General features: G+C 43.2%; 1 protein-coding gene across 1 annotated transcript in view; it reads right to left on the bottom strand.

The window, feature by feature from the left end:
* Window positions 1-21,270: 21,270 nt before the first annotated feature.
* MINDY4B (MINDY family member 4B) overlaps window positions 21,271-22,850 on the bottom strand; it is a 40,242-nt gene continuing 38,662 nt past the window's right edge. The window contains exon 14 of the mRNA XM_040636576.1: window positions 21,271-21,784. Coding sequence (XP_040492510.1) covers window positions 21,642-21,784 — 143 coding nt within the window. The 3' untranslated portion in view covers window positions 21,271-21,641. The remainder of the gene's footprint in view (window positions 21,785-22,850) is intronic.

Below are 22,850 nucleotides of genomic sequence, written 5' to 3'. Positions count from 1 at the left end.
ATAACCACTCTCCTGAGATGTAAAACTGCAAAAAATCAAATATTGGGCAGCTCTGTTGACAGGTCTCTGGGGAAACAAACTCTTTTTCCTTGCTGGGGGGGTGGGGGGATGTGAAATGGTATAACCCCTGTGGAGGGGATTTGACAAGATGTAGCGGTATTCCATATATGTTTACCTACTATCCTTGCTATCCTCCTTCTAGAAATCCATTTTAAAGATTCAGTGGCAAAAATAAGAAATTATACACACACACACACACATACACACACACACACAGATCCTTCATTGCAGCACTAAACTATAGTGTAAATGGAAAGAGTGCACATGTCAATGAATGAAGGACTGGTTGAGTAACTCTGGGATGCACTCATTAGGGAATGCTATGCAGCTATAAAAATGAAAGGAATTCCATAGGACAAATGGCGCATTTCTTTCAATAAATAAATGGCAGGAATGAAAAACAGGAAAGGGAAATTGTTATGGGTTAAATGAGATTTAATGCAAATACAAGGCGTGGACTTTGGATCCTAATTCCAACAGACCAACTGGAAAAAAAAGATATTTTTGAGACAATTAGGAAAATTTAAATATGACCTGGATATATAATGATATGAAGGAATCACTATTTTTGTTAGGTGTGACATTGTGATTATATTTATAGAAAGGTATAGAAATATGTGTCTGTTGAGCTGTGTACAGAAATCATTAAAGGTATGATGATATATAAGGTATGGTATTTGCTTCAAAATATTTCTCCCACACTAACAAAAAAGTGTGTGTGCATGCCTGTGTGTATGTGCGTGCGGGGAACCAGGTGAAACAAGGTTGGCAAGATGCTGGTTATGGTTGAAAATGGGTGATGGGTGCCTGAGGGTTTATTATGCTGTGATCTCTATTTTTGTATATGTTTGGAAATTTCCATAATAAGAAATTATATGTTTTTAAAATAAAACAAAAGTTGGGGCGCCTGGCTGGCTCAGTTGGTTAAGCATCGGACTCCTGATTTTGCCTCAGGTCTTGATCTCAGGGTCCTGAGATTGAGCCCTGCGTCAGGCTCCATGTTCAGCAGGGAGTCTGCTTGAGATTCTCTCCCTCGGCCCCCTCCCCAAATAGAAATAAAATAAATCTTAAAAGAGATAGAGGCTTGTTAAATAAAAATTTTATTCCCCCATCCACTCTACCATATATAGGTACCCCCCCCCGAAAGTAGAGTATTCCAATGAAACCTTTCCTAAGCTGAAATGGCATGAATTGAAGGCCTATTACCATTAATTTATGTTGAAAATATTGGGGGCATTCCCAAACCCCCAAAATAACATTTCTTGGGCTTTTCTGTTACCTTAGGACACGCCTTGCTAACGGATGCACAGAATCAATGGAGATAAAACACAGATGTTCACAGACAGTTCAAAGCTATGGCGGCTTGATGCTGAGACGCAGAGTGTGGGTCCCAGGGAAGGAGCTTGATGGGGTTGCTCTCGCTGCTTGGGGTGCGCACTGCCTCGAGGACAGCTTCTACAGAGCAAACACTGAATGTGATTTAGTCATTGCCTTTTTTCTGTAAAAGTGAAAATACTCTTTGAATTTCTTTTGGTTCGCAAACGTAGGTACTAATGTGGGCCTTTCATAAAAGTGATGTAACTCAAGCTTTTGAAAAGTGGGGGATCCTGTATTTAATAGCATCCCGACACAAGCCAAAATACCCAGTTAAATTGAAAAATTGTAGTTATATTTAAGAGAATCCTCGAACCATTGGCTTTCTCTGTTGTGAATTTACAGCACCCAACACCAGCCTGCCTGTTACCAGGCTGAGCATCACCCGTAACAGAACGGTGTACAAAACAGAGAAGGATGGGGCGGGTTCTAGGTTCCTAGCTGATTCATTAAAAAGACAGCCCTTTCATATCTTCAGGATTTTTATACCCTGGCGCAACACAACCATTCTGTGTGGGATGGGTGAGGGGTCATGTGGGAGAGAACTACTGTGAACGCAGCCCCCCTTTCCTCGGTGGGTAGGTTTTCACGGAGCACATAAGCCCGCCCAGGGTCTGGAAACCAGGGGCCGTGGGACGATCCATGCCTGCTGTCATGCTTCTGGCTGGTCTTTGTCTCCCTGCAAAGGCTTACACACTCATCGGAAGACTGCTCATCTACAGCTTGGTGTAGGTTCTCAGCATTTCCACATGTCTTGCTGCTTTGGCCCCTGCCAGGGCGATCTCTGGCCAGGGTGGCACTTTGTGCCTTGGACAAAGGGGCCAGAGTGCAGCTGTGGCCATTCGGTCTAGCCCTAGGCTCGCCAAGGCCTGTAGCCTGGCAAGGAAGGGGGTCTTCATGCAGCTCAGCTCCTGGGGTATTTTCTTTGATTTATAGGGGCTCTGTCGGTGTGGCTGGAGGCTCTGGGCCCAGGTGTCCTTACTTTATAGTCTTCCAGTCTCATCACCTGACCACTATCGGGACGTGGGGCCTCTGTCAGTAGGAACCCAGAATCCTTGCAGTTTGGTGCTTTTGTAGCTTTGTGTTGATTGTAGGAGTTGGTGGGGGAGGCCTTCCTCATATAGTCTATCCAGTCATGTTAAGAAGGTGGCAAACTTTGGAGTCTCAGGGAAACAGAATGTGAGGTATCTTCCTCTGATTCTCCTTTCTCCTTTAAGCTCGTATGCCCGTGCTGCAGACTTGGACGCTTTCTGCATCTTGAAAATTATACATGGATCCATTTAACACTAGATACACAATGCTTGTGACAGAAGTATTTTTAGAACGAGATTTTTCTGATTACGAAAAGAATGATATTCTTCACACACACACACACACACAGAGAGAAAACACAGCACAACACCTTGGACATTTTGTGAATAAAGGCAAAAAAGCTCTACCACTCAGAATAAGTGTTGTTAACACTTTGGTGTTTTCTAACTATCTCCTTTATATGCATAGATCTCCATGTAGCTCTATCTGATAATATTAGGAACAACCAGCATTGACAATTTCACAGCTTGCTTTTGTCCTTAAGTCTTTGAGCTCATTTTTGTTTGTTTTTAGGAGTTGAAGAGTGTAATAGGAAAGGCACTGTGCTCGGCCTTGAGGTACATATGTTTGTGCATTTGTGTGTGTGCGTGAATTTGTGTATGTGTGATTATCTTTTTCAGCTTGTTTCCAAAAGTAAAGAAGCAATAGATGTTATCTCTGCCCTTCCAGCCTTTCCCGTCTAGTAGAAGAAATAATACATGTGCATAATTAGCTTCAATCCGGTGGCAGCGTATAATAAATCATGAACTCCTCCGAGATAACTTGGAGGTGGGATGAATCTCCATATGCATATTCTGGGCACTTCCCTGTTCTAGTAGCTGACATTGAAGAACTATAACAGTAATCTTGAAGCTTCCCCCAATCTGTGAATGAACAGTGTCTGCTTTCAAATGCAGAAATCATTGAAAGGTTTGGTAAGCCTGTGACAAAGGGATGTTGGAAGCAACCGAATTTGTGTCATTTTCATTGTTCACCACCCCTGAAAGGTCACACTGCCAATGCTTTGTTTTGTCAAAGGCAATTAGAGTCCTGGGTAGCTGTGCCACCTGTGTCTGGAATGTTTGGAAGGTGAGGAAGAGATAAGACACGCGAAGAGTGAGAAGAGGCTCCGCTCCTCCCTTCTTGGTGTGCCATGGGAAAACACTAATTTAGAATAATTAAAGCTAAGTAATGGAGCAGCCATAATGGGACGTTAGCCATGCATGTGACACAACAGGAGATTGGCCCTGCTAATGAGGAGATGAGACCCGGTCTCTAGTCATTCAGAGACTAACTGTGAATTCCCGTAGAAAAAGTGAGAATTTCAGATAGGAGGGGGCTGGGAGATCAGACATGAACTTCCAAAGAATGAATGTACCCTTCCAGGGGCAGAGAATTCCCAGGTGTGTGTCCCTCCTGGTGTATTTCACGTCATCTGCTTCTTCTTTAGGGCCCGATCACTGCTGTTTATAACATGTATCATCAAACACCAAAGAGTTGCCTATGGAGCTGAGGCTCTGCAAGACTTAACTTGTTCCCCTTCCAGAAAATGGAGGTGGTATTCTAGTGCTTTTTGTGGTCTTTCCTGGGAAGCTTTCAGGATTTGGGTGAATTTGCTTGTACTTACTACCCATGGGGAAATCCCACTAAATCTTGATTCATGGTGATTTCATTTGGGGAAGAAACCACTTCCCCCACCTTCCAGCAAGGATTTGCATGTGTTATTTATTCTCCCTTAGTGCAGATATGCAGATATTTCACAAGAAAGTGTGCAGATCCTTATTTGGCGTGCTTTATTTAAGGGAGAGTCACGATTTTATTGGTATTCACCATTTCTGAAGGGAGGAAAATCATGACATGGCAGGCCTGGGTGATCCAACACCAGGTAGAGATATTTCAGGGAATCCCCCAACAGGAGCGCTCTGCTCCTGGGGCTCTGTTCAATCCACTTGGGACTTCCGAAGGATGAAAACAAATGGGTAAAGTCCTGACTATTTTTCTCATATGCTTGCATGGGAAAATCAGACTCGTAAGGAAGTCAGGTTTCGTCTTAAGAAGAGCTTCAATGAATTTACCCCTGCATATGAGGGAGCCTTTTGCAATGGCTTAACCCCATCCAGGTGGAAAATGATATTCTCGGTCATCTGACCGTGGATATTTTTCTTAGCAAGACAGGAAGTGGAAATTTAAGCTGTTACAGAATAACAATGGCAAAAGCAGTCATAAGCTTTCCTTTTAAGCAGAGACAAAGCAGTGAGCCCCCTTCAGATCGAGTTGTGAATTGTCATTACCGGGTAGGTCATCTGTTGATAAAAAACTCCGGCCACCCATTTTCACCATCTACGGTTCACAAAAATGTTTGTCTTGGGGGTGCACTGTGTGGAATAATATTTTCCTTTGTGCAAAGTTGAGATTCACTAAGAAAGAAGGCCTGACCTTTCTGACCCATGTGTCACTCTGCTGTCAAACTGAGCGCTCAAAGGCAGAAATCTATCTGACCAGGTCAGCTTCCTGCTTAAAATCCCTTAGGCTTCAGGATGAAATCCAAACTCTTTGATGGTCTGGTCACAGACTATCCCTCTGGCCTCATCTCTGACCGTTCTTCATTTTGTCCTCTGCGTTCCAGTCATACCTAAGTACGTTTTTCTTTTTTTTAAGCTACTGTTTGCTGAACCTTTTCGGCACCACGAGTCAAACACTGAGCTAAGGATTTTTACATGGGTTATCTCATTTAATCCTGATGACAACTCCGGAAAGGAGACCCACAGAGGTTCAGTAATTCACCTAAGGTCATGTAGCTAATAAGTGCTAAACTAGGATTTGAGCCCACATAGTCTGACCACAGACCCCATGCCCCTAAGTGCTCGGCCCCACCGCCTTCTTACCTGACAGCACCTTGCTCTCTCTGGCCTTGCTGTCTCTGTTTATGCTGTTTCCTGCATTCCTCAGGCCTTGTTAACTCTTTACATTGTTTAGAAGTCCTTATGGACATCACCTCCTTCAGGAAGCCCTACACATGCACTCCCATAGCACCTGCACTTCATTCCCTCTTAGAACTTGTCACACTTTGTGTGTGGGGGGGGGGATTTTTTTACAGTCTCCCTCCTCACTAGACTAACAGCTTCTTTTACATTGGAACTACATCTCTGATTTCCATATCCCTACTCTGAGTTCCTTGAACTTAGGAAACCCAAAGTACATAGTAAGACAGTCCATACAGATTTTTCTTGTAGGCAATGAGTGCATGATATGAACTTTTTCTCACCTAAGAGTCTGGATTTAAGCATTCAGGGCTGGGATTGCAGCACCAGGGAGAAGGGCCCCAGGCGCCTATCTTTCTCTTCTACCATCCCAAAGGTGCTGCTCACAGTGTCCATGTGGGCCTAGATGAACCACCACCACAATGTTCACCCTCTTTCAAACCAGTGCGAAGAAAGAAAAGAGTAAGGGGATCATTCCCTCTTTCCCTTGAAGACCCAGCCAGGCATTTGTACTACTCACTTCTGCTTAATTCCATTGGTCAGAACCGAGTGACACATGGTTGCCCCTTGTTATGAGTGAGCCTGGGAAATGTATTCTGGGAGGCCACATGCCCACATAGAAACTATTAATCTTGCTGTGTTCCTGTAGAAGAAAGGGAATGAATATTTGGGAATAACTATCAATTTCTGCCACAGTGAATAAGAATGTTAAAATCACTGTATCTTAGGTATATATTTATGCTGTGTTGAGTTAAATCAACAGGTGGATTGTTGAATTTTTAGTTTACTCAGTAGTCATTTATTTTATAGACTCTAAAGCCTTTAAATGAAGCATTTCCTGGCTGGAATAATTCGTCATCGTATGTATTATGAAGTGAATCAATTTGGTGGAGTGATAGAGGAGAGGCTTTTCACAGAAGGGTTCCTGGAGGAGGATCTGATGTGATTCTTAAAGCATGTGTAGGAGTTAGCCAGGTCGAGACAAGCCCTTGTCTCCGGGTCCAGTGGCTGCCGTGGTGACCAGCTATGCACGGACTCCTGTCAACGTCACGCAGTTACCGTGTGACAGCAAACCCGCCTCGTGCCTGCACCTCAGACCTCTTGCCTTCTGTTTGGGAGCTTCCCTGGGAACGTCGAGGCATGGGAAGTTGTGTGCCTACACACTTGGAGCCACTTGGTGCCTACACTTACACACCCGGAAGTGCAGGGCCTTCAACCTGAGCTGAGAACCTATGGGTAATTTTTATGTCTTTCTCTCCCAGGTGAATGGTCCTGAGGCACATTTTAAATGGCTTCTCGGAAGGGTGGCGTGAGGTCAGGCAGTCAGGTGCGCTCCACAGGTTGCACCCTCACGTGGCCCTCCCTCCTTCCTTGCTGTACCCCTACCCCTCATCCCTCACTCCTGCTCCACGGTCTTGCCACCCTTGATAAAGGAGGAGTACGGAAGCCTTTGCTTCTCAGACTCTGCTTTCTGGAGAACACCTTGTTTCCTTAAGTCCCATTTCACATTCCATCAGCAACATAAATCCATTCCCCTCTCTGTTATCTCTGGAAAGGGTTAGGTACACGGTCGCCATCCACTCGAGTACTTTCTTTCCTCCTTTCCCCAAAGAGGATTTTAACTCCTGCAAGGACTTAGAGATGCAGGACGTTTTCCGAAAGCCATTCAACCACACATTTCAATTTAGATCTCATTGATCCCATGTTAGCATGTAGAGAGAGACTTATTAAAGTCTGTGGTTGAGTGGTTGCTGCCCTTGCCTCTGTCCGTCAGAGGAGCTTGTCATCGGCGCGGGGGAGCCAGGCAGGGAGGTGGCGCTGCAGGCATCGGGCGTCCCAGACGCCCTTCAGAAGTTGGAGACACGTCTCTGAGTCAAGCTCATGTTAGAAGAACAGTTCCCCTCCTCGACCTCAGACCCACAAAAAAGTTTCCCTCAGAGATTCAATAAGGGCAAACAGCACAAAGGTCTCATCTTGACTATAGAGTCAATACTTTAAATGATCCTCAGAGGAAATCTTATCTCTTATCTGTTGACCAATCTTGCTTTTGCCTTTTTTTTTAAAATACAAGAAAATGACATAAAAGAAATTTAAGAAAAAAGATAAAAGGTAAGCCGCAATCTCCCCTCACTTGATCTAGTGTCGGCACTTGCGGGGAGTGGCTGGGGTAGCTGACCTTTGGTGTTGCCTGTGTCTAGGACTCTGGATCTTGGCTGTGATTGTGCTTCTCTTCCCTGTCCTGCTGATGCTGGTGACAGCCCATTACCTTCCCAAGCCCTCCTGTCAGCCCCCAGCTGAGCCCCAGTGCCACCATTCTCCCCTGTGTTCTGAGTGGAGTGGATCCTGGAATGGTCTGAACTGGAGGGTGCCATCCAGGTGGTTCCCCTCATTAGCCCTAAAAGGGCAACCCTCTGGGTCTGGGAGCAACTTCCTGCCATTAGGGGGGAACGTGAATGTTTTTGATACATTAGCGAAATACATGCGCTTAGGCTTTACTTTTCTTAAATAACTGTAGAAAATAAAGAGTAGAGAGCAAATCACCTGCAATACACCACCTTGTAATAATCACTCTTACTACTTGAGTATATTCCCCTCCGTATATACATATAAAGTGTTCTCGGCTTACCATGTGATTGCCTGAGCACCCATACTGCCTCATGAGCATGAAGCCCGGTATCTTCCTCTTTAATTCTGTCCTACCGATGCCCCCCTTTCCCCACAACTTGTTGTTGAGAAGCTTCAACATAGAGTGGTTTAGTCCTGCTTGCCAATGTCAGGTGTCAGTAGCAGGAAAAGCTGTGATCATTCCTCTGTCACTCAATGCATGACAGTCTTGCTCTCAAAGACCAGCCAATTCTGTGCTATTGGACAGATGACTCAGGTGCTCTTGAAAGCGTTACAGAGGTGATTCACATGTTAACTTCAAGTTCACGGACATGGATTTTCAAAGCATGAAACAGCTGAGGAATGACAGAGTTGGGGAATCTATAGTCCCCACCAAACCCTCAAGACCTTTGTGTTGAGTCTAGGCCAGATCCAAACTAGCCCCTTTCCTCTAGGTAGTTTTATGTCATGACCTTGTTGGCTTCTGCTAATATTGGGTCTTGCTTGGGATCACAGCATGATTCCCATAATAAATGTCCCTAACTTGAGTTTCAGTAAGCAAGAGTGGGGGCATCAGAGTACCTTCTCACCCAGAGGAGTTTGGATGCTTTATGATTATAGATCTATGTGTCCCCACAATCCTCTGGCCTTACAGTGGTGGGGGAGCCTTCACTAAGCTCCACAGAAGATAGAGAGCAGTTACACCCTTTCTCCAGGACTATGGATGGTGACCACCCTACATTTTTATTATTAAAAGGACTTCTCAAGCAGTACCACATTGATAAATGTTTAACCACCAGATCTCTGAAAAAAATAAAAAGCCCTGATTTTTTGTTTGCCAGTTTGTGTAATGTGAATACTCTTACCATGGCCAATTTCAACCTACCAGGGTGATGGCCCTGGGCTTTGAGTTGAGAATTAATGCCTGCTGTTGGCACCCTCTGCTCTTGGGAGTCCAGCCACCTCCAGCACATCACTGCCTCCAGTGACCGGCAAGACAGATGACAGCTCTGAGGATACCTCTTGTTTTTGCTACCAGAGAGCTGCTGGAAGCTTTTTCTAAGTAAGTAAATAAATAAAGTACACTCCATTATATACTTAAAAACTGGGACTAAACCAGACAGTATATTCTCTAAATGTTATCAAAATAAAGCTCCAGATACCCAGTTTTTCTGTACTTATCAACCCCCTTAGAGAATCGGGTTTATTTTTTGTGTCTCTATTTGGTTAAAACACATGGTGCCCATCACTTGAAGCACCTCCTTGCTAACCAATGCCATTCCCTCTGTCCTATCTCCCTCCCTTTGTCCTTCTCTCCCTCCTTCCTGCCTTCCTTTGCAACTGCTGGGGAAAAAGAGACATTGAGAAGCCAGGTCCACCATGCGGGCAGCTCTGGACTCCATTCCTAGACCCCGAAGGCTCACGTTTTATATGTTGCTGAAAGTTGTGTGATACTTCAATGAGGGGCCTCTTGTTAAGCATTTGGGCCAGTATGTTTCCTTTAGGGATCTCATTGTGAATTACGATATACATTTAATATTGAACTTGAGAGTTTTGCCTCAAAAGAGTATCTAGGGATTAAAAAAAAGAAGAAGAAATGCCAAGTTACACTATAATCAGCCCTTCCCCTCTTTTCAGTGGTTATTTTGAGAGATGACTGTTAGTGCTAAGCCACAGTCTGCCCCCCAGCCCCCCAACCCCCCAGCCTCTAGCACAGAGAGAGCCCCCTTCTGGGGTAGCTTCCTCCCATCATGTTTCCCTGTCTTCTGGGGATTTTGCCTATGGCCTTTAACATATGTACTGGTGAGATATAATTGAGTCAAAATAGGGGATGCTTGTAGGATCTGTGTTTTTTTTCAGCATATTTTTATTTCGGGCTTACAAAGTGCCAGGCACTGTATTAAGTACTGAGATTTATCAGTGAACAAAATAGATAAAATTCCTGTGCTCATGGAGCTTACATCCTGGTGAGGAAGGGCAGACTGAATGAATGATTGAGGGAGTGAGTGAGTGAATGAATGAATGAACGAGGTAGTGAATGAATGAGTGAATGAATGAATGAATGAGTGAATGGGTGCAGCGCAAACAAGGACCAACGGCCTGGGTGGGGGGGGGCAGCACTTTTTGCTAGAGGAAGCAGTGGAGTCCTAGAGTCTTGCAGAAAGGCTTCGAAACTCAGATATCCTGCCATAGACTCTGGAAAGGCGCTGTCTGGGTTCCCAGAGATGGCAGGACAGTGCTCAGGTTTGATTTCACCCCTTCCCTCACCCCTCGAGACTCAAACTCGGAGGTCCAGGAGCATTGCCAGGCTCCCTGGTCCAAGGGCCCTTAGAAAAGGTGGCTGACCTCCCATCCTCTCAGCCACTGAGCCGCGTATCTTGCACTAAGGTAGTGCACACAGGTGTCGGTGGAACAAAGGGGGGAAGGAGCCCCAGATAAAACCAGAAGCCCCAGCTTTGAGTCCTGGCCTTGCGATTTACTAAACATAAGACTTGAAGCAGCTTGCTTACCTTCTCTGAATCTATTTCCTCACTTGGAAAACAGCTACTAAATCCAACTTCAACCCAGACCAATAGCTGATACAACACTATTTAAATGCAATTTTTAAAATATTATTTTGATTATGAGCTAAAACATATAGTGACTGAGGTGGGTCAGTCTGGAAATTTGTCATGTGTTTCTTTCTCTCTCTTGCCATGTAAACAGCATTTCCAGTACAATGTTGGACACTGAAGCAATTTTCAAGTGGGGATTTAAATCAAATATTAAAGAAGCATGTGAGGTAGCTGGTGGTGGTAGGGTGAGCCTTCTGCTTGAGTGTGAACCTCCTCTGTGGTAGCAGAGGGCTCTTGGGATTTGACCTAATAGTAAGGTCACAGGGGGTGCTTCCTTGTGCCTGGTCGCTAAAAGGAATGAGAGGCTCCCAGGATGCTGTAGGACTCCGGGGGAGGTGGGGTGGTGACAGAATGTTTACGTATAGGAGCACTGGGGGAAAGACTGCCTTAGTCAGTGTGGATAGTGGACTTTACAAGTCTGAACCTCTCTGCCGTCTTGCATTAAATTTGGTTCTGTGGGGGCACCTGGGTGACTCAGGCTGTGGAGCATGTGACTCTTGATCTCGGGGTTATGAGTTTGAGCCCCATGCTTGGTGTAGAGATTACTTTAAAAAAAAGTAAAATCTTAAAAAAATTATGTCCTATGGAAATTTTTAAAAAGATTTTATTTATTTATTAGAGAGAGAGAGAGACAGAGCAGAAGTGGGTTAGAGAAATAGAGGGGTAGTGAAGGGAGAAGCAGACTCCCCACTGAGCTGGGAGCCCGATGCGGGGCTTGATCCCAGGACCCTGAGATCATGATCTGAGCTAAAGGCAGCCGCTTAATTGACTGAGCCACCCAGGCGCCCCTGTTCTATGGAATTTAAGGGAAAAACTATGTCCTATACTTATAAATTACACATGTAAGGTGCCCCTGGTTGGAATTAAATAACACACGTAATTTCTGGTCATTATATGTGTGATACCACAATGTTACTATCATTTTACAGGCAGCCTCTTTGGGTCACACTCAGAATGTTTGCTGATGCGCTAAGAACATCCAGATCATGTCAAGGGCACTTTTAAAATTTAGTACTTGAGAAATCTTTACAGCTGGAGAGGTGGGAGTGTGGGGGAGAGAGACAGCAATTAGCAAAGTAAAGACCTAAGACATTTTAGGAAACATTGTCTATAGGGGGTAGAGTTAAAGTGGCAAAGTAATAGGGGGACCCTGAAATTTCCTCGTCCTTCAAATACAACTAGATCAACAGCCAACTATTTTGAACAACTAGGAATGCGATTTAAGGGTTAAGGAAACATTGTCTATGTTCTTTAGTACTATACCCTTAAAGTGCTGTGGACACATTGTGTTGAAAAATATATGCCAAATTCTTAACTGTTAAAGTTCACTGAAGTTTGAGTCGTTTTTTTTTTTCTTTCCCAGTTTCCCTACTGTCTGATGGAGCCTAAAGTAGTTCATGGAATTCCTGTCTTCCTAGTAGTTTTGGAAATAGTTTGTGGGTTGTAGTTATTTCAAAATGAGAAAACTGAAGCTCAGGGTGGGAATACTGTTTCCTTCCGAAACAAAATGACAAGTCAGACTTATTACAAGGAGTCAGCTCTTCAGACTAAACAGGCATGTGTTACAGCTTTCTAGAAAACGTGTGTAGTTACTAGGCTGTACTGTGTTCTGTCTTCTCCGGGAAGCTTGCCCCTTATCAGTCTGTCTTGAGATACCCTGGAGGGTCTGTCTGCCCTCCCTCTTATCATCCTTCTCCCCCTCTTCTCCCTCCCACCCTCTCCCCTCCCCACTCCCATCAGCGTCACCCCTGCTTTGTTCTCTTCTCTTCAACCAAAGGGGGAACTGTTTGATTAGATCACCAAAAGATACCTTTCCATCAACACCAAAGGACTGATTAAATCTATTTCTCAGGCCACAAGATGACTCACAAAGAAGTTTGTGAAAAGAAGGAGCAGAGAAAAATGATTTAAGATTTTAAGATTTTATGATTTTAAGAGTCGTTTACTTAGTAACAGACTCCATGTAAACAAAACTGTCCAGAGGTTCTGTGATGATTTCTGGGGAGAAGAAGCTAGGGGAAAACAAAACAAAACAAAACAAAACAAAACAAAACAAAAAAACAACAACCCAGATGTGGCCTGTTGGTTGGAACATACATTTCCTCGGTGTTTCCTGGAAAGGGGTACCACGCTGAGGGCAGAACAAGGAGATCCATCATACCTTACATCCTCGGATCTATTAAATTCTTGGGTAACAATTTCATCCTTTTCCATATGCTAGCAGCCTCAACCTGAGTGTGCAGGGCAAAGTGACCCCGATCATGATAAGGAGCAAAGTGTTTTCTGTGCTGTACCATTTCTTTTTCAAAATAGGAAATCTCGTTCTGTGGAAGAAATTCCAAATTGGCTTTTCATTTTACATGCCCATAGCTGCGGGCAGCTGTAACTAACTTTAAGCAGTGATTACAGCCTTGTGCACGTAACAGCGCGTTCTGCATTTTGATTCAATTTATTAAATTCAGGCTCTGGAGTCTATTATTGATGATGTTATTCTGAACTGGATTCAGTTAGGAAATGACTCAGTGTGCACGTGCGCGCACACCTCATCGGTGAGCTGGCACTGCTGGGGTTCTGAGCGTCCTGTGAACCGCCCTGTAGCAGTTGTGTTCAGTCACAGTGACAGTTGGGTTCATCTCGCCAGCTCATTTGCACACCTTTTCCCTCCCCTGTGGTTTTAAATTGCTTAGTTAGTGAATCTGTCTTACTTTTAAGTAGCAGCCAAGCAGGTTGCTCAGCTGCCACGTTTGTTTTGCCCATCAGGGCTCCCCTGTCTTTCTGCCTGGTCAAGTCTGATTAGTTCGTGCACAGTGTGGCTTCTTGCGCTGCTGCTGAGGGGCAAGCTGTATGTTCCCTGCGGCGCATCTCACTGGGTGGTGGTCGGGCATTTCAGCACAAGGTGGGGGGAAGGAAGAGTGCGGTGAACTTGGGTGTCCCTGGGAGCCCCCAAGGGAGAGGAAGGGGCTGGTTGCATCCCTCCTGTGGGGTTATAATCGCAGGCAAAAGAAAAGCTAATTAGTGGTGAAAGGACTTGATCAGGTTGAGGAAGAGTCTGATTTCAGGACATGAAACAAGTCAAATGCCAGTCTTTGTTGGGAGCTGTGTCGGTTTCGTTGGGGATGGGAGATGGTGATGAAACCTTCACCTCCTCCCACCCCCAGAGACAGTTACGCCTCTCAAAACATGCTGGTTAGAGGCAGAGATGTTTTGTCTCTGCAAATCTATCAGATCCTTATTGTTTTGCTGTGGTCCCTGTCACAGGAATGGTTTTGGTTACCCTTATAGATAGCTATTTTTTATAAACAACCTTATTGACATATACTTTACATTCCATAAAGTTCACCTGTTTAAGGGTTCTTTATTATATGTAGAGAGTGCGTAACCAACACCATAATCTAATTTTAGAATGCGTCATCATCCCCCAAAAGGAACCTAGTACCCATTAGCAGTCACTCTCCATCCCCCCTCCCCACCTACCCTCTCCTCCTCCTCCCCCTGCCCCCCACCCTAGGCAACCATTAATCTGCTTTATGCCTCTATATATTTGACTATTCTGGTCACTTCATACAAATGGAAGCATACAATATGTGGTCTTTTGTTGACTTCTTTCCCTTAGCATAATTTTTGAAATTCACCTATGTTATAGCCAACTATGATATAGTTATCTATTCCTTTTTATGGCTGAGTAATATCACATTATAGGGATATATGATTTTTTGTTTATTGATTTATCAGGTGATGGACCTGTGAGTTGTTTCTACTTTTTTGACTGATATAAATCATGCTGATATAAACATTTGTGTGCAAGTTTTTCATGTGGACATATGTTTTTGTTTTTCTGGGGTTATGTACATACCTAGGAGTGGAATTGCTGGGTAATGTGGTAATTTTATATTTAACATTTTGAGGAACTGCCAAACTCTTTTCTAAAGTGGCTGCATTATTTTATATTTCCACCAGTAATGAATGAGTGTTCTAATTTCTTAGCATACTCAGCAGCACTTGTCTTTTTGATTATAACCATCCTAGTGAGTGTAAAGTGGTATCTCATTACCCTAATAGCTAATAATGTTGAAAATCATTTTGTGTGCTTATTGAGCCATTTGTAGATCTTCTTTGGAAAAATGTCTATTCAAATCACTTGCATGTTTAAAATTGGGTTGTCTTCTTATTAGTGAATTATGCAAGTTCTTTATATATTCTGGATATAAGTCTCTTATCAGATACATGATTTGTAATTATTTTCTCCCAGTCTGTGGATTGTCTTTCCTTGATGGTGTTCTTTGAAGTACAAAAGTTTTTTTATTTTATTTTTTTTAAGATTTTATTTATTTATTTGACAGAGAGCACAAGCAGGGGTGCGGGAGAGGGAGAAGCAGGCTCCAAACTGAGCAGGGAGCCCAATGTGGGGCTCGATCCCAGGACCCTGGGATCATGACCTGAGCCGAAGGCAGTTGCTTAACCAACTGAGCCACCCAGGCGCCCTGAAGTACAAAAGTTTTAAATTTTGAGGTCTGACTTATTAATCTTGTCTTCTATTGCTTGTGTTTTTGGTATTGCATCTAAGATATCACTACCTAAAAATCACAAGGATTTCTGCCTATTTTTTTTTCTAAAAGTGTTATAGTTTTAGCTTTTACATTTAAATCTATGACCCACTTTAAGTTAAATTTTTTGTATATGGTGTGAGGTAGGGGTCCAAAATCATTTATTGCATGTGGATAGCCAGTTTTCCCAGCATTTGTTGAAAAGAGCATTCTTTCCCCCATTGAATTATCTTGGCCTCTTCATCAAAAATCAATTGACCATGAAATTTAGGGTTCATTTCTGGGCTCATAGTTCCATTACATTGATCTATATGTCTATCCTCAAAAGTCCTCGTCAAAAAAATCTTTTTATTAACTAAAACATATGCATAGAAAAGATCCTAAATGTGTTTAATTTTGAAAAAATTTTGCAAGTGAATGCAACTGTGTAGCCAGCACTCAGACTTAGAAATATAACATTATTACTACCCCACTGGACTCCCTTACTCCTCTTAGTCACTGTCCCCAAAGTTACTTACTCTCCTGACCTTTATCAGCACAGATTAGTTTTGTCTGTTTTTGAACTATATATAAAGGGAACCATATAGAATTGGCTATTTCCTGTTTGGTGTTTTTCCCTTCAACATTGTGTTTGTGAGCTCCACCTGTTTTGTTTCATGTAGCAATAGTTCCTTAGTAACTAATGCAATTTTTTGATATTGTATTATAAAATATGTCATTTAAGCGTCTTCGTAATTCAACAAACCAGTATTTTCTCTTTTTAAAAAACATTATTTATTTGAGAGAGAGCTAGCAAGCGCTCAAGTGGGGGAAGGGGCATAGGGAGAGGGAGAGACAGAATCCCAAGCAGACTCCCTGTTGAGGATGGAGTCCAATGTGGGGCTCAATCTCATAACCTTGAGATCATGACCCTCAGGGGGGTCATGAAATCAAGAGTCGGACGCACAGCTGACTGAGACACCCAGGCGCCCCTATTAACCAGTATTTTCCAAATGACAAATGCATGGGAAAGGTTCACTTAAAGTGCAATATACATGAATGGATTTTGATGCAACAGAGTTTGAAGAATTCGTTGATAGGATTCCAGTTTCTACGCTGGAATCTACACTGGAATCCAGTTTCTACACTACACATTTAAAAAATGACCACTTGTAGAGTTTTGGTGTAGTATCAAAGAAGAATAGCCACAAGCTGTTAAATTTCTCCTTCCTTTTCTAGCTAAATATCTACATAAGGACAGATTTTCTTCATGCATTTTAACCTAAAAACATATCACAATAGATTAAATGCAGAGGCAGATGTGAGAATATAGCCGTCTTCTATTAAGTTGGCCATTAAACAGATTTACAGAAATGTAAAATAATGACACCCTTTTCACTATTTTTTTTCTTTGGAGAATATAGTTGTTTTTCATAAAATACTATCTTGAGCTACTATGTAATAAGTTTTACCATTGCTATTTTAGATGAATTCATATTAAAATAATTTTTAGTTTTAATTTCAATAGGACAAATATTAACAGATATTACTCAGACAAACAAAAGCTCTTTGAGGTCACTGATCATTTGTAAAAGTGTAGAAGGGTGCTGAGACCAAAAATCTTGAGAATCACTGGTCTAGTGGGCAGCTAGGCATTTCACATAAGCTTGTAAGTAAGCATGTCGTTGTAAATCATGGCAAGTGGTACAAAGACCAGAGTGCTAAGAGAAACGAATCTGGGAGAGCTATCGGAAGGGGAATGATGTCAGAGAAGTCCCCTCTGAAGAAGTGGTTTTCAGCAGAGATCTGAAGAATGAGAGTGAAGATCATTGTGGGCAGAAGGAACAGTACAAGCAAAGCCCCTGTAGTGGGGACGAGTATGGCTTGGGTAGAGTATGATGATGAGAAGGAGAGTGGCATGAGGTGAATCAGGAGCTCAATCCTACAGGCTCTTGTAGATCATGTTAAGATTTTGCATTTTGTCCTCATTACATGAAAATGACACTAATATGAATTACTACAATATGATCAATTCAAATTTTAGAAAGAGAACTGATTGCTGTGTTGAAAAAGGACTGGAAGGGGTATGAGAGAAATAAGGGGAGCACTTGAGTGGCTATTGTAATAGTCCAGGGGAGAGCAGGGGGTGCCCACACCAGGAAGGTGGTGGTGCGCGTGGGGCTATTCCGAGGTTAACATTTATAGTTCTTGCTGCCCTTATTGGAGCAGAAGAGAGAGGAAGACTCCTAGGTTACAGCACTTCTACCCACCATGCTTAGAGATACCAGTTCCAAGTATCACAAAGATGAAATATCCCTTACATCAATTTTATAATTATTAACTGAGGTTTTGTGTGTGTGACTGAATCACCCACATTTACTTGATAATTAGATTTGATAATGAGATTGAAAAAGTCACTCTCATAGCACCACCTTGTGGACAGTAGTGAGAAGTTTTCCTATTGGGTTCAATAACAGAAAGAAGACACAAAGGTCTCGGAAGAGTCTCACCAGTTATCAGCCATTCCAAGTCCTTCTTGGAAGGAGATGGTATATGAATACATCTATAGAATTAAAGTTAAACTGCTATCCTTAAAATAATGGTCTCATTTATTCAGACTTGATCCCCTCTGGTTGACTTTAATATCAAGAGTCATTGACTGAGAATACCTTTTATTTAGATATCACCTGACAGCCAACTCTCGTATCTGTCTACTCCTTCTCTGCCTACTTTCCAGGCCCATCAAGCCTGACTTGACTACTGACCCTGGAATTCTTCAAGGCTTAGTTTTAGACCCAGTCCTCTTCTTGCTTCCTTCTCTCCTTAGGCACATTTATTCTAGACCCTCATGTTACTTCCCATCAAGACTCCCAGATGTAGTTCTTTGGTCCAAGCCTCTCCTCTGATTCTGAGCTTCCTCTTTCTAATCCTCTGTTCCACCTCTTCATGTGAATGTTCCATCCAAGACTGAACCTGGGATTTTCTCCTCTCCAAATCTCCCATTCTTTTGGTGTTTCCAAATTCACTGGAGGCACAACCTTCCACCCGTTTTCAAATCAGAAACTTGGAAGTCCTTCTTGAGTCCTCCCTCCCCCTTCCCCTCCTCTTCAGCCCTCCCTCCCCAGTCAATCTCCTGGCCTTGTCTGTTTTACTGGTAGGTATCTCCTGAGTGGCCCACTTTGGTCTACTTTTATTGGCCCTGCTCTTTCTGGCCATCTCTTGCCTGTACCACAGCTATAGCTTCCTAACTTGTCTCTGCATCCCCTCCAGCTCTCTGCAGCCCATCCTCCACACTGAGGCATTTTTTTCAAAATGCAAATCTTACCAGGCTCTTAAAAGTTTCCAAGGTTGCCCTGTGGCGGGTCCTTCCCTCCCCTCACCACAAGCTGCTTCCCAGCCACTCTCCACCTTGCCCCTGCTCATTCCTCTCCTGGTTATTTCTAACCTACCTTTCTACCTCAGTTTAACCCATCTGTTCACAGAGAAGCCTTTCCCTGAATTTCCAGGCTTTTGTTCAAAAATTCTATGCATCAGAAATCCCTTTCCTCTGAACGCTTATCTCCGTTTTCAAGTTTATATTCATTACGGTGGTGTTCTGATTAATGCCAGAAGAGCCTAAGCTCCGTGAGAGAAGAGGGCCCACGGCTGATTGTGCTCACTGTATTTCTCTAGCACCCAGCAGAGCGCCTGGCACATAGGAGATGTTAGAAAAGTTCCCTGAATGAATGAACAAACGGTTGTGTCTCTAAGGCCCTGAAAAGGCAATTACAGCAGTCAACAGTCTATATCCATAGTTTGTGTTACTTACTTGTAAGTAAAATCAGGTCCAGGCGTGACTACGGGTGGCGCAGACCTGGTGAGCGCAATGCCGAACCCAGCCCGTGTCGGGGAAGGGACTCTGAGGCTGCCTGCCCCCTGGCCAGCTCCCACCTGGTCTTGCCACATTGGTGAACGTGTACTTGAAAAAATCATCTGCGCATCTTCTCTAAGGACAAACAGTGATTTTGAGGGCCATACCAGTCTAAGTCAATATCGAGGGGAAAAAAAGTATTTGCCGTCTCCTCAGGGACGTTGTCCCACTGTGGATACGATCAGCTTAGGTAATGATTCAGAAAATCTGTCTTCAGGCAAATAGCTTTCTCCTGATAGATTAAGAAGCTGACAGGACATGGCGTGCGTGGGTGGCAGAGTCGGTTAAGTGTCCGACTCTTGGTTTTGACTCAGGTCAAGATCTCAGGGTCGTGAGATCGAGCCCTACATCGGGCTCCATGCTCAGCGGACAGTCCGCGTGTGATTCTTTCTCTCCTTCTGCCTCCTCCCCCACCCCATGCTCTCTCTCTAAAAAAATAAATAAACCTAAAATTAAAAAAAAAAAAAAAGAACAAGAAGCTGACAGGACAATTAAAGTCATTTATCTCAAAACATGTAAGTTCAAAAGTGACCTGATTGTCCCAGGACATTTCTAGCTACTTTTAAATAGCATGTTTGTGCCTTTAAAAAAGTCACTGGGTGCCCTGGTAATAAGACAAAATAAAAACTCATTTTCCAACATTGACATGAAAAGTGATTAATATTTTTATATATATCAAAATTATTATACCTTTATATATAAAACATAGGTTCTTAATCTTTCCTCTATTATTTTACTTATTTATAGATTTGTTCCGGGAATAATTTAAGACAAGTTACAACACAAAATACGACAAAATAACACAAATTATAAATAAATTAGAAATTCAAAGGAAAAATAGGGTAGGGACCGAAAATAGACTCAGAAATGAGGCCAATTAAAAAATGCCTTTTGTCAGGACGGTGGGCTGGTTGTCTACACAACAGTCATCTTGCCCTTCTTCCTTCTGGGAGCCCCGATTTTGTTCTGGTAACACGTGTCCTGTTCTCAGCCCTAGAGGATGAATTATGACTGATCTAAGAGAGTCATGGAGTCCTTGCTGGACCATTCTTTTTGGAAAAGCATGTTCCTATTGTTGGAGACACCTTGAGTGAAATCTCTTACTCGTGGCTGGGACTTCCTCCCTGAGGCATGTGCTGTTGTTTCTCATTGTCTCTAAGCTTTCCAGCAGTCCACTAAACAGGGACATTTGGTTACAAATGACTCAGTATCCTTAAAACAAAAAACAGGCCTGCACCTCAGGAAAAGCACAATATTGCTAAGACTAAGACCAAATAAAACAAGGGTCGGAAAGTATCCACGTATTTATCCAATGGATTTAAAATCCCGCACGAGAACACCAATATAATAACGTACTCAGCAATCCAAGCCAAATTGGCTTTCTTTTTTGACATAATTTATTATTCACCTTGAAGTTTCATTTTCTACGTGCTCCTTAAGTTAAAACATTATTCTTTGAGCCAAATGAAAATGGATTTTACAAATTAATTTGGAAAATGGGCGCGGAAAGTTGTTCTTAGCAATCTAACCTTTGGCTTGTGAATATGGAGCCGTAAGTTTGTGAGTTGGAAGACCAGTGGGGTGGGTAGGAAAAAGGTCTAGATGGTTTCCATGTACTTTTTAAAGAAAGAATATGTGTCTTACTCTGTGTATTTCTTCAGAAAACATGTAGGCATTCAACAGGACTGGGAAAGATCACATTCTAAAAAGGATTGTTTCCCTTTTAACAATGACATAAGGAGAGATTCTATTTTTATATATAATTTTATTTTATCTAGGAATAAAACTTCTTTCTCAGTTTTTCTGTTTGTCTGTCTATGTATTTATATTCAGCTTATAAAGGCCAGAAACAAACATAGCACTGGTAGAAAGAATGTCTCCTTCTGTGTGCTCTCCTTGACGGCTTGAACCCATAAGCCAATGACTATTACTGCCGCACTACCAGGAATAGTCCCCGCTCCAAGCCCAAAGAACCCCATTTACTATTTTAATGACCAGAACTTGCTAATGTGGTCATGTGAAATGTAACCTTGGAAAGGAATGCTCTCCATACCAGGAAGTCTTTGAGAAGGCTTGAGTTCTTGCCATAACTAAAAATCTGATGATGCATTACTGATGACTTCATCCCCAAATGAAAGCTAGCTGCCTGTGTCCATAATCCTCAGGGAGAATCACACCAAGAAAAGACTAATTTGAAAATAACAGACAGGAAAGATCCTTCATTTGCTCTATTGAATAAAATGAAGGATCAGTCTATGCAAGTATAGAGAATACACCTTGCAGCCCCTGCTGGAAGGGCCTGTGTTTCTTCTGCAACACAGATAGCAACTGCAGAGGGCTTCACAGAGACAGAGAGAGAGAGACAGAGAGAATGGCTAATGGGGTTTTTCAGTGGGGTTCATGAATCAGGAATGTAGAAGTGAAGTGCTCTCCCCCTCACATGAGGCTTTGTGCCCCAGCAGCTCTGACGCTTCAGAAGTCATTGCACATCCTGGCTTTCTCTTTAGAGAAAGGGAACAGTTCCATTCCAGTTGATGGTGGCTTCTCTCCACTTGGTTCTGATGGCCATCTCCACTGGAGAGAACCGTCTTCCTGGCACACGCTCATCTTCATGTTGGGTCCTTTCCCAGTGATGGGAGTGAGTATCTGAGTGAAGGATAGATAGCATTTTTTTTTTAAAGATTCTGTTTATTTATTTGAGAGCAAGAGAACAAGTGAGAGAGAGAGCAGAGGGAGGGGCAGAGGGAGAGGGAGAAGCAGACATCCCCTCTGAGCAGGGAGCCTGACACAGGGCTTGATCGCAGGACGCTGAGATCAGGACCTGAACCAAACTCAGACGCCTAACTGACTGAGTCACCCAGGCGCCCCGAACGGCCAGCCTTTAGGCCCTAGCCTCTTTACACCATTCCAGAGGAAGCCAGGAACAAAGGAAAACACCACGGTGGGCAGCAGTTGGGCTCAGCAAGCTGTGTTCCTAGAACTGGTTAAGCAGAGGGACATTCCAGTAGATGGTATGTAGAAATGCCCCATACAAACACGTCTGTGGGAACATAGGTTGTTGTGTATTTTGGAACATGAATATGGATAAGTCATGTATGCACATTCCAGCATTGTGGTGTGATGCACAGAGCATCTGGTAGCCACAGGATATTGTCCGGAAGACCAGGAGAAGGGAGAGCTCATCACTTCTCTGTGCTTCTAAGAATACATTTACATTTTTGGGTGAAGGGCGAGGTAGTTTAGTGAGGTAGTCAAGAACTGGATTCAAGAGTCCGTTTTGTCTCATAGGACATTTGAGAAGATACTTAACGTCTCTCAGCCTCATTTATTCAGTTACTAACTATTGGCTACCTCAATTTCTTCTATGTGAAGATAGATATCAAAGTATCTACCTCATATGACTGCTGGGAGAACTTAATGGGATTACATGTAAAGCTCCAATACAGTGCCCAGAAGAGAATGCTTGCAATGCGTGTGACTTAATACAAAAAATGATGTTTTCTGGGGCGCCTGGGTGGCTCAGTTGGTTAGCGTCCGACTCTTGGTTTTGGCTCAGGTCATGATCTCAGGGTCCTGGGATCGAGCTCCACATCAGGCTATGTGCTAAAGCTCAGAGTCTGCTTGGGATTCTCTCTCTCCCTCAGCCCTTCCCCCCATGCTTGGGCATGTGCACACGTGCTCTCTCTCTCTCTCTCTCAAATAAATAAATAAA

The sequence above is a fragment of the Ursus maritimus genome, unplaced genomic scaffold (genome assembly GCF_017311325.1).
Source record: "Ursus maritimus isolate PB19 unplaced genomic scaffold, ASM1731132v1 scaffold_20, whole genome shotgun sequence".
Lineage (NCBI taxonomy): Eukaryota > Metazoa > Chordata > Mammalia > Carnivora > Ursidae > Ursus > Ursus maritimus.
The sequence above is the reverse complement of the archived record's forward strand: the minus strand, read 5'-3'. Positions and strand labels throughout refer to the sequence as shown.